The 12979-nt window shown below is 39.3% G+C and overlaps 1 protein-coding gene across 3 annotated transcripts in view; it reads left to right on the top strand.

The window, feature by feature from the left end:
* Window positions 1–12979, top strand: part of Dync2h1 (dynein cytoplasmic 2 heavy chain 1) — a 265134-nt gene that overhangs the window by 24676 nt on the left and 227479 nt on the right. For all 3 annotated transcript variants that reach the window (XM_085844392.1, XM_085844391.1, XM_085844390.1), the window contains 6 exons: window positions 402–500; window positions 1397–1536; window positions 1649–1877; window positions 6513–6640; window positions 10721–10836; window positions 11650–11777. In XM_085844392.1, the coding sequence (XP_085700518.1) occupies window positions 402–500; window positions 1397–1536; window positions 1649–1877; window positions 6513–6640; window positions 10721–10836; window positions 11650–11777 (840 nt within the window). The remainder of the gene's footprint in view (window positions 1–401; window positions 501–1396; window positions 1537–1648; window positions 1878–6512; window positions 6641–10720; window positions 10837–11649; window positions 11778–12979) is intronic.

The following is a 12979-nucleotide window of genomic DNA, read 5'->3' as shown; positions in this document are numbered from 1 at the left end:
TGCAAAAATAAAATTTATGTTTCCTCTTTACCTAATTTCCTCTGGTGTTTACAGCCAAAGTAGCTGGAGTGCAGTTGTAAATAGCAGGAAAATGACAGTATTTGAGGCTTACAACTTGGTCACCCCAGGACAGAGCCCTGCTTTTCTCTCTGCATTTTGTATTTGAGTGTGTGTGTATGTTTGTGTGTGTCCCTCCCTCCTCCCCAGTCCTTCATGGGCTTGATACTTCCATACAGTGTTGGCAGAAACTGAGCTGAAGTGAGGCTTTGCCCTCAGGGCATCAGGGGCTGACAGGTTGCATGAGGTGAGCGGTACTTTGTCCCTTGATTATGGTGGCTGCATCACTGGAAAGCTTCCATGTTCTTAATAGGCTCTGAGACTGTCGCACATTATTTGAACAGGTCGTCATTCTTATGAATATTGATCTGCTTCGGCAGCAGCAGCGTTGGAAGGATGGACTGCAGGAACTGAGAACTGGCTTAGCAAGTGTGGCAGCGCAGGTTCGTGGGTTGTGGATTCTGACTGTCTTTTGAGAATCTGGATGCATGACTCATTGACAAGTGCATGCAAAGTCATAAACATACCTCTGGGTACCCCTAATGAATATATAGTTCTCTGACTGACACACATACAAATGCTGTAAATTACAGTGAATTTGTGTAAACTACATAAAAGTAAGTATCTGTGTGCCTTATGGAGGCCTACATCCCTGTTTAGTTTGTAATTTTCCTGACTTGGTGCTTATGAGTTTATTGCTTGCTCTTCACTTACAAGAGATTGTGACCTCTGTAGAATGCAAAGTTAAGTTCAGACTGAAGTTTACTGATTGAAATAACTGTTAGGATTCTTTGTCATCTTAGGGGCACATTTTCATGAAGATAGCCTCTGAGTTGATTTGTTAGCTGTTTTATGTATTTTCCAGTTCTCAGAGTTCGAAAAAAAGAAAAAAAAGTCCAAAGTACTAGAATAGATGTCTTAATGCTTACAAACAACAATATCAAAATCCAACTATTTTTAGCTATCTAGTTTAAATTTCTTATTTTTAAAATATTCTATGATTTATTTAGGAACTAGGAAATGAAAAGTAGTACTTTTTGAGAACATTGAAAAACTTCAAAAGAATTCTCAAAGTAGACCATTGTAAAATCAGCTTCATATAAAAACTCATTTTTGCCTTTGAGTTTTTAATTTTGGTGAGCCTATTGCATAATATTTTAGCTGTGAGATTTTCATATCAAATGTTTCATAAGCTCTTACTAAAAATGGCAATTAGAGTTGCATATTTTAAGATAGTTAAAACAAGGTAAATGTGCTTTATTTTATATAGCTTGAAAATCAGGAGTAAAAAAGTCATTTAGCACTAATTTTTAGATTGAAAAGGTAAATGACATTTCAGGGCTTCCAACCCAGTGACATGCGTGCGTGGCGGCAGCACTGGAACCACCAGCTTTACAAGGCGCTGGAGCACCAGTATCAAATGGGTCTGGAGGCGCTGAACGAGAACCTGCCGGAGATCAACATAGACTTAACCTACAAGTAAGAGGCTCTGAAATCCCAGTTCCACTTTCAAGTTAAACCTTTCTAATAATTTATATTCTAAGTAATATAATTTAAGATGATTTAGAGTGCCACTCATCCTGTTTTTCAGACAGGGAAGGTTACAGTTTAGGCCTCCTTTTGAAGAAATCCGGGCTAAATATTACAGAGAAATGAAGAGGTTCATCGGAATTCCCAATCAGTTTAAGGGCGTGGGTGAGGCTGGAGATGAATCAATATTTTCTGTCATGATTGATAGAAATGCAAGTGGATTTCTGACTATTTACAGCAAAGCAGAAGATCTGTTTAGAAGACTGTCCGCAGTTTTGCATCAACATAAGGTACAGAGCCTGCAAATTTCTACCCTTGTCAGAAATTTACTGATTTAGTGAGAATTTTCTCTATGATGAAATAAACTCAAGATGTGGCAAAGCCAGAGAGGCAGCTTGCTAGACTCTTATTCTAGGGTTAGGCTTGCTAGACTCTTACTCTAGGGTTAGGCTTGCTGGACTCTTACTCTAAAGTTAAGCTTGCTAGGCTCTTAGTCTAGGTTCATGTTGCAAAGGAAGAAAGGTAATAGGAATTTTGTTTTTAGTTTATGAAGTTTGAGAAACTAGTTTTTTTTTCTTTTAAATGCTTATATCAACTTGGAATGTAATGTGACATTTGCATTGATTTTAATTCTGAAGAAAATGTATTTTGAGGGAGAATGCTCAAATGCTAATTCAATTCAGGTTCTTTAAAGATGTGCAAATACCCAGAGCCTTCCAGCCAGGGCCAGGGTAGCAGTGGATTCACAGAGTAGGACTCTGGTGATGGCTTTTAAGGTCTTCAGGTCTTTGGGGCTTTCTAGCTCTCTAATTATACTGAAATGCTGATGATAGCTTCTAAAAGGTCCTAAAAACTTTCTTGCTCTTTGTGAGGGTAAAAGACTGCTGGCTTAGGCCATTAACACCTGTAGCCTAACAGAGGAGGATTAAGCAATGCAGCCTTTGCTCTAGCTCAGCAGGAACTGCTGGGCTCTAACTTTCAGCCTGCTAGTCAGAAGTCCCAGGAAGAGAAGACACTTAGAGAAGGGATTATAGAGTTTATTACAAAGTTGTAAAAACTTTCCTATGAAAGCTATCTAAGGGGAAAAGCAGAAAGATCCTAAGTGGGTAAAGGGAAAAATTCTCTAAGTGGGGAAAGGGAAAAGAGTCTAGTCTAAGTGGGGAAAGGGAAACAAGAGTCTAGTCTAAGTGGGGAAAGGGAAAAGAGTCTAGTCTAAGTGGGGAAAGGGAAAAGAGTCTAGTCTAAGTGGGGAAAGGGAAAAGATTCTAGTCTAAGTGGGGAAAGGGAAACAAGAGTCTAGTCTAAGTGGGGAAAGGGAAAAGAGTCTAGTCTAAGTGGGGAAAGGGAAAAGAGTCTAGTCTAAGTGGGGAAAGGGAAAAGAGTCATCTAAGTGGGGAATGGGAAAAGAGTCTAGTCTAAGTGGGGAAAGGGAAAAGAGTCTAGTCTAAGTGGGGAAAGGGAAAAGAGTCTAGTCTAAGTGGGGAAAGGGAAAAGAGTCTAGTCTAAGTGGGGAAAGGGAAAAGAGTCTAGTCTAAGTGGGGAAAGGGAAAAGATTCTAGTCTAAGTGGGGAAAGGGAAACAAGAGTCTAGTCTAAGTGGGGAAAGGGAAAAGAGTCTAGTCTAAGTGGGGAAAGGGAAAAGAGTCTAGTCTAAGTGGGGAAAGGGAAAAGAGTCTAGTCTAAGTGGGGAAAGGGAAAAGAGTCTAGTCTAAGTGGGGAATGGAAAAGAGTCTAGTCTAAGTGGGGAAAGGGAAAAGAGTCTAGTCTAAGTGGGGAAAGGGAAAAGAGTCTAGTCTAAGTGGGGAAAGGGAAAAGAGTCTAGTCTAAGTGGGGAAAGGGAAAAGAGTCTAGTCTAAGTGGGGAAAGGGAAAAGAGTCTAGTCTAAGTGGGGAAAGGGAAAAGAGTCTAGTCTAAGTGGGGAAAGGGAAAAGAGTCTAGTCTAAGTGGGGAAAGGGAAAAGAGTCTAGTCTAAGTGGGGAAAGGGAAAAGAGTCTAGTCTAAGTGGGGAATGGAAAAGTGTCTAGTCTAAGTGGGGAAAGGGAAAAGAGTCTAGTCTAAGTGGGGAAAGGGAAAAGAGTCTAGTCTAAGTGGGGAAAGGGAAAAGAGTCTAGTCTAAGTGGGGAAAGGGAAACAAGAGTCTAGTCTAAGTGGGGAAAGGGAAAAGAGTCTAGTCTAAGTGGGGAAAGGGAAAAGAGTCTAGTCTAAGTGGGGAAAGGGAAAAGAGTCTAGTCTAAGTGGGGAATGGAAAAGAGTCTAGTCTAAGTGGGGAAAGGGAAAAGAGTCTAGTCTAAGTGGGGAAAGGGAAAAGAGTCTAGTCTAAGTGGGGAATGGAAAAGAGTCTAGTATAAGTGGGGAAAGGGAAAAGAGTCTAGTCTAAGTGGGGAAAGGGAAAAGAGTCTAGTCTAAGTGGGGAAAGGGAAACAAGAGTCTAGTCTAAGTGGGGAAAGGGAAAGAGTCTAGTCTAAGTGGGGAAAGGGAAAAGAGTCTAGTCTAAGTGGGGAAAGGGAAAAGAGTCTAGTCTAAGTGGGGAAAGGGAAAAGAGTCTAGTCTAAGTGGGGAAAGGGAAAAGAGTCTAGTCTAAGTGGGGAAAGGGAAAAGAGTCTAGTCTAAGTGGGGAAAGGGAAAAGAGTCTCGTCTAAGTGGGGAAAGGGAAAAGAGTCTAGTCTAAGTGGGGAAAGGGAAAAGAGTCTAGTCTAAGTGGGGAAAGGGAAACAAGAGTCTAGTCTAAGTGGGGAAAGGGAAAAGAGTCTAGTCTAAGTGGGGAAAGGGAAAAGAGTCTAGTCTAAGTGGGGAAAGGGAAAAGAGTCTCGTCTAAGTGGGGAAAGGGAAAAGAGTCTAGTCTAAGTGGGGAATGGAAAAGAGTCTAGTCTAAGTGGGGAAAGGGAAAAGAGTCTAGTCTAAGTGGGGAAAGGGAAAAGAGTCTAGTCTAAGTGGGGAAAGGGAAAAGAGTCTAGTCTAAGTGGGGAAAGGGAAAAGAGTCTAGTCTAAGTGGGGAAAGGGAAACAAGAGTCTAGTCTAAGTGGGGAAAGGGAAAAGAGTCTAGTCTAAGTGGGGAAAGGGAAAAGAGTCTAGTCTAAGTGGGGAAAGGGAAAAGAGTCTAGTCTAAGTGTGGAAAGGGAAAAGAGTCTAGTCTAAGTGGGGAAAGGGAAAGAGTCTAGTCTAAGTGGGGAAAGGGAAAAGATTCTAGTCTAAGTGGGGAAAGGGAAACAAGAGTCTAGTCTAAGTGGGGAAAGGGAAAAGAGTCTAGTCTAAGTGGGGAAAGGGAAAAGAGTCTAGTCTAAGTGGGGAAAGGGAAAAGAGTCTCGTCTAAGTGGGGAAAGGGAAAAGAGTCTAGTCTAAGTGGGGAAAGGGAAAAGAGTCTAGTCTAAGTGGGGAAAGGGAAAAGAGTCTAGTCTAAGTGGGGAAAGGGAAAAGAGTCTAGTCTAAGTGGGGAAAGGGAAACAAGAGTCTAGTCTAAGTGGGGAAAGGGAAAAGAGTCTAGTCTAAGTGGGGAAAGGGAAAAGAGTCTAGTCTAAGTGGGGAAAGGGAAAAGAGTCTAGTCTAAGTGGGGTAAGGGAAATGTCTCCTCTATTGATCGTAGTTCTGTGATCTCTTTGTCCTCAGTACTTATACATCTTTCAGAATACATGATCACATGTTTCAAAGTTCATCACAAGTTCACACAAAAAAATCAAATCATAAATTGAAATAGAAGTTTACAGTGGTGAATGTTTACATGCATAGCCCTTAGGAGTAATTATCTGGCTAAACATCCATCACCTGTCTCAGCTCCACAGGTTCATTGAAGGTTTAAAACCATAACTAAGTTATTAGTGAAGTTTTGTATAGATAAACCCAGTTGGTATTTTATCTTCTGTCCTAGCACCTACAATAAATCATTAGTTCCCTTTTAATGACCTTTGGTTAATTGATTTACAACTTCTTGGAATGTGCTCTCAGTAGGAGAAAGTCTGGTTATCATCTAAGAACAATTAACTGGTGACACTTGGGAGACTGTCAGAGCTCTTAATGCAGCTTTGACTATCAGAAAAGGACCTAATAGCAGTCCCATTATAAAAGAGCTTAATAATCATAGATATAATTTTAGGAATTCTTATAGGATCATCATTAAGATTAAGTCATCTATTTGTCTATATAGCATCACTACAAGATAGTACATCTTCGTGGATCTGCGGAGATCTGCTCCAGAGGGGTGTGCCACCACTACTTAGTGATAGTTATGTATGTTTAATAATAACAGAAAAAGCATTTTAATAGCAGGAATCTTTCCTAAAATGAGTCCCTCACAGCCTTGCTTAATGAGGGCTCACCTGTTGCAGATTATATAATAAACAGTGGCAGGCCCCTTCAGGATGATCAACTGCTAGTTATTAGCTTGTCCCATTATGGCTCCCGACAAGCTAACAACTTGTGTACATTCTGAGAAATCTGTCACTAGGTAGTATAGTTTTGGGGGAATGTAGAGTGTGCTTGCATAGCCTAGGTGGAGTACATCTGGACTGTATAGTTTAGGCCGCACAATGTATGCCACCCATTCCTGTTTAAGATGTCACTACGATGTGATGTCTTATTGTGACTGTTTCTGAGTAAGCATATAAAGCTAAGCAGCTTCAGGTATAGGCTCTCATCTTAGTGCTCATTTGTGCTGGATAAGGGTCATAGATCAGGAATTTGCTCCGTTCCTCCATTGTCCTTGCACTGCAGATGTCTATAATTTAGAGTTCTAGACTGGCCAGTGCTCTCGACACTTGGAGGCTGTCCTTTTGTAGAAATGCTTCTACACTTGCATTTATATACGTTGAATCTGAGAAGAGATTCTAAAACAACTTATTTCCTCACTTTGTTGTTCTTAATCAGTAGAACCTCACTTTTCAATGACAGCCTCTGAGGTAGTTCCCTTTCCTTAATCCAGTTTTTCTTCTTTAGGAATGGGTTGTGATTGGACAGGTTGACATGGAAGCTCTGGTTGAAAAGAATCTTTCTACTGTGCATGATTGGGAGAAAAATTTTAAAGCATTGAAAATAAAAGGGAAAGAAGTTGAACGGCTTCCCAGGTATGAGGAGTTGGTGTGCTTGTATAACACAGTAGTTTGATATTGCTGGTGAGAGTACCTCTTTAAGGCAGGTGGATCTCTGTGAGTTTGAGGACAGCCTGGTTTATATAATGAGTTCCAGGACAGCCAGAGCTACGTAGTGAGTCTCTGTCTCAAAAACAAACAAACAAACAAAACCAAAAAACAAAGAAAACAAACAAAAAGTACCTCTTTAATTTCATCAGCTTAGTTTCTCCTATAGATCTCAACTGACACATTCCAAGTACTGTCTGGGTCAGACAGTGCAAAGGATGAGAGAGGTCTGTGGTCCAGGGACTGTCTGCTGAGACATGGTTGTGTAGAACAGACTGGAGGAGAGGCCTCATTCAGCTAATGACGGGGAGCTAGATTTAATCCAGTCAAGCTGTATTTAGAGCCAATGCTTCGAGCCTTCTAGAGAACATAAAGTTCATGGTATTTATCTCTATTCTTCGGCTATGCTGCTTCCTTTCAGAATGGCCTGAGAAAAATGTAGCATAGAGATACATTTAGGTACTGCCGTAATGTGGACATAAGCCCCTGAGAGGAAGTTTATAACCCAGCTTTGAGAATATATGCCTCTGCTACCTGAAGTTTCAACTGCTTGGAGCTGTTTTGACAATGAATTCCGTGAGAATGAATGTGCACTTTATAGAAGACAGCATCCTCTTTCATTAACTTAGTCTTCCTTTTAGTAAGATGTGCTGAGCATTTATTTTATTTTGGTTTTCGCGTCACGGTTTCTCTGTGTAACCCTGGCTGTTCTAGAACTCACTTTGTAGACCAGGCTGGCCTCGAACTCAGAAATCCACCTGCCTCTGCCTTCCAAGTGCTAGGATTAAAGGCGTGAGCCACCACCGCCCGGCTGTGCTGAGCATTTATAACACAAAGACCTTTACATAAATACAGGCAAGATGAAGAGATAGCTGATATCAAGGTGCTTCCTCTGCAGTGCAGCAAGTGTGTTTGAGGAGGAAGCCAAGTCTGCTGAGGGCTTAGTAAGTTAGTTCTGTAGTCATCTGGCTCAGCAGCTGCTCAACTGTGGCATAAATTTAAATTATGAACCACAATTTCTTCCACTTTAAAGATACTTCCAAAGAAAGTAATACTTTTAATGATTATATGGAGTAATTTGTCTATTTATTACTGGTACAGACAATGTTTTCAAAAGTTGTTAATAGTTTTTAATTATTGTTAATGATGAATGGAATATATTCTGTACTAGACGCTGAACTAAGTGTAGGGATTCAGAAGGTATTGACCCTTGTCCTGATTTGGAACAAAGTCAGGGAAATTTTTGCTAGAATATAGCAATCCTGAGATTTTGAGATGTAGAAATAGCTATCTATCATGCCTGTCTATCTGCCTACCTACCTGTTTATTTTTATCGTACAGAGGAGTAAACCCAGTACCTTATACATGCTAGGTAATTGCTCTACCCCTGAGCTACTCCCCAGTCATTTTTACTTTTTATTTTAAGACATGATCTCAATAAATTTCAGTCTGTCTTGGAATTAGCAGTCTCCCTGCCGCGCGTTCTTGAGTGCCTGGGACTATAAGCATGTGTCACCAGCACCATGAGTTAATGTACTTGGCTTGTTTCTAGGTTTTTACAGGTAATCCTTTGATAATGCCTTGGCATCTGGCTTACACATCTCCTTAGGACTGGGTTTGGTGGCATAGCAATTGGGAGGGAGAGGCAAAGGAAGATACAGAATTCAGTGCTGTTCTTGGCTCTTGAGAGAATTCGAAGCTAGCCCGGCTATATGAAACTAAAAAAGAAAATTTCTTAAACTTTTATTTTTAAAATTATTTCATGTTTTGATATTATAAGATAATTACATAATTTCCACCACTTTCTTTTCTTCTAGCCTTCCTATATGCCTCTTTGAAATTTATAACCTTGTTTTTTTCTTTAGTTGTTGTTGATGTTGTGGTTGTTGTTGGTATGTGTGTATTCCTAAGTATGTAGGTATAACCTTCTCATTCTGTGTAATGTTACTTATGCATGTGTTTCCAGGGCTGAGCAGTTGGTATTAGATAGCAGCTGGCGTGCTCTTCCCTGGGCAACACTAGTTCTCCCACTCTTAGTGTTCCTTAGTTGCCTGTAGATTTTTTTGTGTAGGGTTGAGGCCTCATGTGCTTTCCCAGTCCGCTTTGTCATGTGTATTGCTGTTGTCCTTCTTTGTTCAGCTCATGTTAGGCAGCTGTATTAGTCAGGGTTCTCTAGAATCACAGAAATTATGGGTAGTCTTAATATAGTAAGGGAATTTGTTGATGACTTACAATCTGTAGTCCAACTCCCCAACAATGGTCAGCAGCAGCTGTGAATGGAAGTCCAAGGATCTAGCAGTTTCTCAGTCCCACAAGGCAGGCAGGTGAAGAAGAGAATCACCCTTCTTCCAATGTCCTTATGTAGGTCTGGAGCAGAAGGTGTGGCCCAGATTAAAGGTGTGTATTACCACACCTGGATCTTGGGACTTGCTTTGTCCCAGATGACCTTAAACTAAGAGATCTCCTTGCCAAGATCCTTGTCAGAGACTTGTATCTCCCAGCCTAAAGATCAGGATCACAGGTGAGCCTTCCAATTCTGGATTGCGGTTCATTCCAGATACAGTCAAATTGGCTACCAGCAATAGCCAGTACAGCAGCCATGTTGGTGAGCCTTTATAGTTTCTGACTTTGCCAGAAGACACAATCTCATAGCAAACTCCCTAGTTCTCTGGCTCTTACAATCTTTCCTCCCACAATGATCCATGAACTTTGGCTGTGGGAGTTGTTGTATTGTAGATGCATCCATTGGATTCTACAACTCTGCGTTTTGACTGGTTGTGTGTGGTTTTCTGTAGTTTCTCATTCCATTGCGGAGAGGAGGTTCCTTGGCGAGGTGTGAGGGCTGTGCTTGCCTGTGGGTATAAGGATGCATTTAGAATATAGTTGGGACTGTGATGGTTTAGTAAAGTAGTAGTTGTAGGCTCTTGTACAAGATCCATGTTAGTGTAAACTCAAAAGATAATATGTGATGGCCTATGCTCCTAATCCCAGCACAGGCAGTAGAGATGGGAGGGTCAAGGCCAGCAACAAGTGAGGAGACCTTGTCTCAAATCAAAACACGGATGTGAACAAAAATATCCAGACTTCAAAGATTAAAATATATCTCTCTTTGTTTTTTTTTTTTTTTCAGTTCAGGGTTTCTCTGTGTAGCCCTGGCTGTCCTGGAGTTCACTCTGTAAACCTATCTGGGGTCAGACTCAGATATCTGCCTATCTCTGCCTTCTGAATGCTGCAGTTAAATGTGTGTATCAGCACTTCCCAGCAAAATATATCTTGTAACATTATAAGATGATTAAATTGCTTTTGAGCCTTTTTTGTAGTAAGGATGATCACAAACTCTTGGTCCTTATCCCTCCACTTTGCAAGTGCTGGTGCATGAGTGCTGCTCTGCCTGGTGTAGTGTGAATGCTTATATTCTTGCCAACATTTCTGAAATTTCTCTTTGTAATAGAAGATTAATGTTCTTGAAGATTAATTTAAAATTAACTTCTATTTTCGTCAAATGCATTCTGTATTCAGTCAGTATTTGTTTTCTCACCCTTATATGTATGTTGGCTCTACAATAATAAATTTAATTAAAAAATATGAAATAAATATATACTGAAACAATTAGAACTTATAAATATTTAAGTATATTTATTGCTGGTGTTTCATTCATAATTTTTAAAGATGAATATATTCCATGATTAAAAATTGTTACTTTAAGCCAGGTATGGGAATACATGCCTTTAATTCCAGCATTCAAAAGGCTGAGGCAGGAGGATTGTACGTTTGAGACAGACTGGGAGACCTTGTCAAAAAAGGGGGGAAAAAGAATAAAAGGTAGACAAAGAAAATCAGTGCTAAATGGACATTATGGAAACTTAACTTGTGTATAGAAGGCTTTTTTTAAAAAAATCTATTGTATATGCTCTTAAAGATTATGGTCACACATTGATGCACTTTTTGAAACATGTTTTACACTCCTAAATAATAACCAGAGAATCCCATGTTCATTGGTCTGCTCAGTGCTGTCAAGGTGGACTGTCTGAACATCAACTGCAGCCCTGTGAAGACTGTGATCGATGACCTCATCCAGAAGTTCTTTGATCTGCTTGTACTTTCTCTGAAGAAGTCCATCCAGAGTAAATCCCTTGCCAGTTTCACTCTTACTGTGATTTGTTTGTAGAGCCATGGTTTCTATAGTTACAAAATATAAATCTCAATTACAGCTTAAAATATCTTGAAAAAGTTACTCACAATAATAATTTTAAGAAAGTAGGAACATTCTTACTCATTTTAAAAAGGTATAAAAATTTCAGACAGTTTTATTATTTGAAGGTGAGCTAGTATTAGTTTGTTGCATGTAGTTGAGAACAATGATAAGACTGATATCATATATTTATCCTTATTTCTCCAAATGGTAAGTTTAGGTTTTGCACCATCGTTTAGAAGACTGGAAAGCTAGGAATGAGCACATTTTAGTTTGTTTTTTCCTCAAAGTTTCTTTAGTTTTTTTAGCTGTGTAGAATGTTTTACCTGTATGTGTGCCATATGTATGCCTGCTGCCCACAGAGATCAGAAAAGTGAGTTGTTCTTTGTAACTGGAGTTATGGAGAGTTGAGAGCCTCCATGGTGGTGCTAGGCACTGAACCCTGGTGTTCTGTAAGAGAAGTCAGTGCTCTTAACTGCTGAGCTATTTCTTCTCCTCCCTTTCAAATAATTTTAAATACAATATAGAACAACTATACTCTCATGGGAAAATTTTTGTTTTATTCTGCATTTTAAACATTTGTTCCCTGAAGGCAAGTGATAGATTGTGACATACTTTACGCCGTACTTTTAATTCTGAGACTTCTTAATTTAGTCATCATGTAATAGTGTAATAGCTTTTTTTTGTGATAATAGTAATAGTAGTAATAATAATAATAATAATAATAATGTATCATCTCTTTCAGCTCATATACACGAAATTGATACATTTGTTACTGAGGCTATGAAGGTCTTAACAGTTATACCTCAGTCTGTGGAAGAAATAGGTGATACAAATTTACAGTATAGCAATCTGCAGGATCGGAGGCCTGAGGTGAGAATGCAAGACAAAGCAATTATTTTCATCTTTACTTAGTATAGATGTGTAGATTAGGTATCTTATGTGATTAATTAGACCTATGTAATCTGAACATTATGAAGAGGTCCATATAATGTAGTCTAACTGGGCAGCTGTGACTGGACTTATCCTGTAATAAAGTAGGCCCAGTAGTGCTTTGTATTCCTTTTAGAGGTATTGCAGCCTTTTAAAGATCTCATGTATTAGAGTCAGCATTCCATACTCTTGTCTTCAGAATTTGAACCTTAGTGTGAATACAAAGTTAGAACAGGGTTAGAAGGGACATACAGTGGAAAAGTTCACTGTTAGAGATGGGAGGTCAGATTGGCAAAAGCAGAAGGAACAAGGCAGCATTTGCAGGATATTTCAAGGGCTAAAGCTTTGTTTAGAGCAAGAAGGAAGAATACTCAGTCAGTTTGTAAACTTCTCAGAAAAAGTGAAAAAGTCGCCATAGTGAATGCTTCCGTCCCCTTTCAGCATAGTGCACCTTACTTTCTATGTCTGTGGGACCGCTGCTCTGAAGACCTTCTACTTTCTGTCCTGCCTTCAGGACTCTGATCATGTAGGATGCTGAACTTTGCCAAAGGCTTCTTCTGCATCTGTGGAACTGTCCACTGACCGTGTGATTTCTGTTCCTGAGTCTGTTTATGTGCTCACTTGGCTGATCTTAGTTGTCAGTTTGACACACCTGGGAAGAGGGAATCCTGAGTATTTTCATGTCTGTGTTCATCAGAAAAATTAGTTTGAATCTTTTCTATTTGAATCTGGCCTTGGTATGAGACACCTTTATTTAAAGACATGGATGATCTATTGCCCACAGTGGTCTTGAGTTTGCTATTAGTAGAGTATGATCTTGAACTTCTGATTCTCTTGCGTTTTCATCCCAATAGCAATTATTTTTCATTAATTTTTGAGATTATAGTGTGTTAATAGTAAGCACTAGGAACCTTATATTTGGAAGTTTAACAAATTATTTCAAAACAAAAAAATTTAAATTTGATTTCATTTTAAAATAAATATTTATATGTGATATACATTTTATAATAATAAATTATATATGAATTTTTATATATATATATATATATATATATTTATATATATAAAGTAAGAAAGTGTGGGGAATTGCAGGCTGGTTTCCAGTTGAGCTGAGGTCTGAACCCCGGAAATGGTGATAATTC

Source organism: Mus caroli, unplaced genomic scaffold (genome assembly GCF_978045245.1).
Source record: "Mus caroli unplaced genomic scaffold, Mus_caroli_1 scaffold_11, whole genome shotgun sequence".
Taxonomy (NCBI): domain Eukaryota; kingdom Metazoa; phylum Chordata; class Mammalia; order Rodentia; family Muridae; genus Mus; species Mus caroli.
The sequence above is the reverse complement of the archived record's forward strand: the minus strand, read 5'-3'. Positions and strand labels throughout refer to the sequence as shown.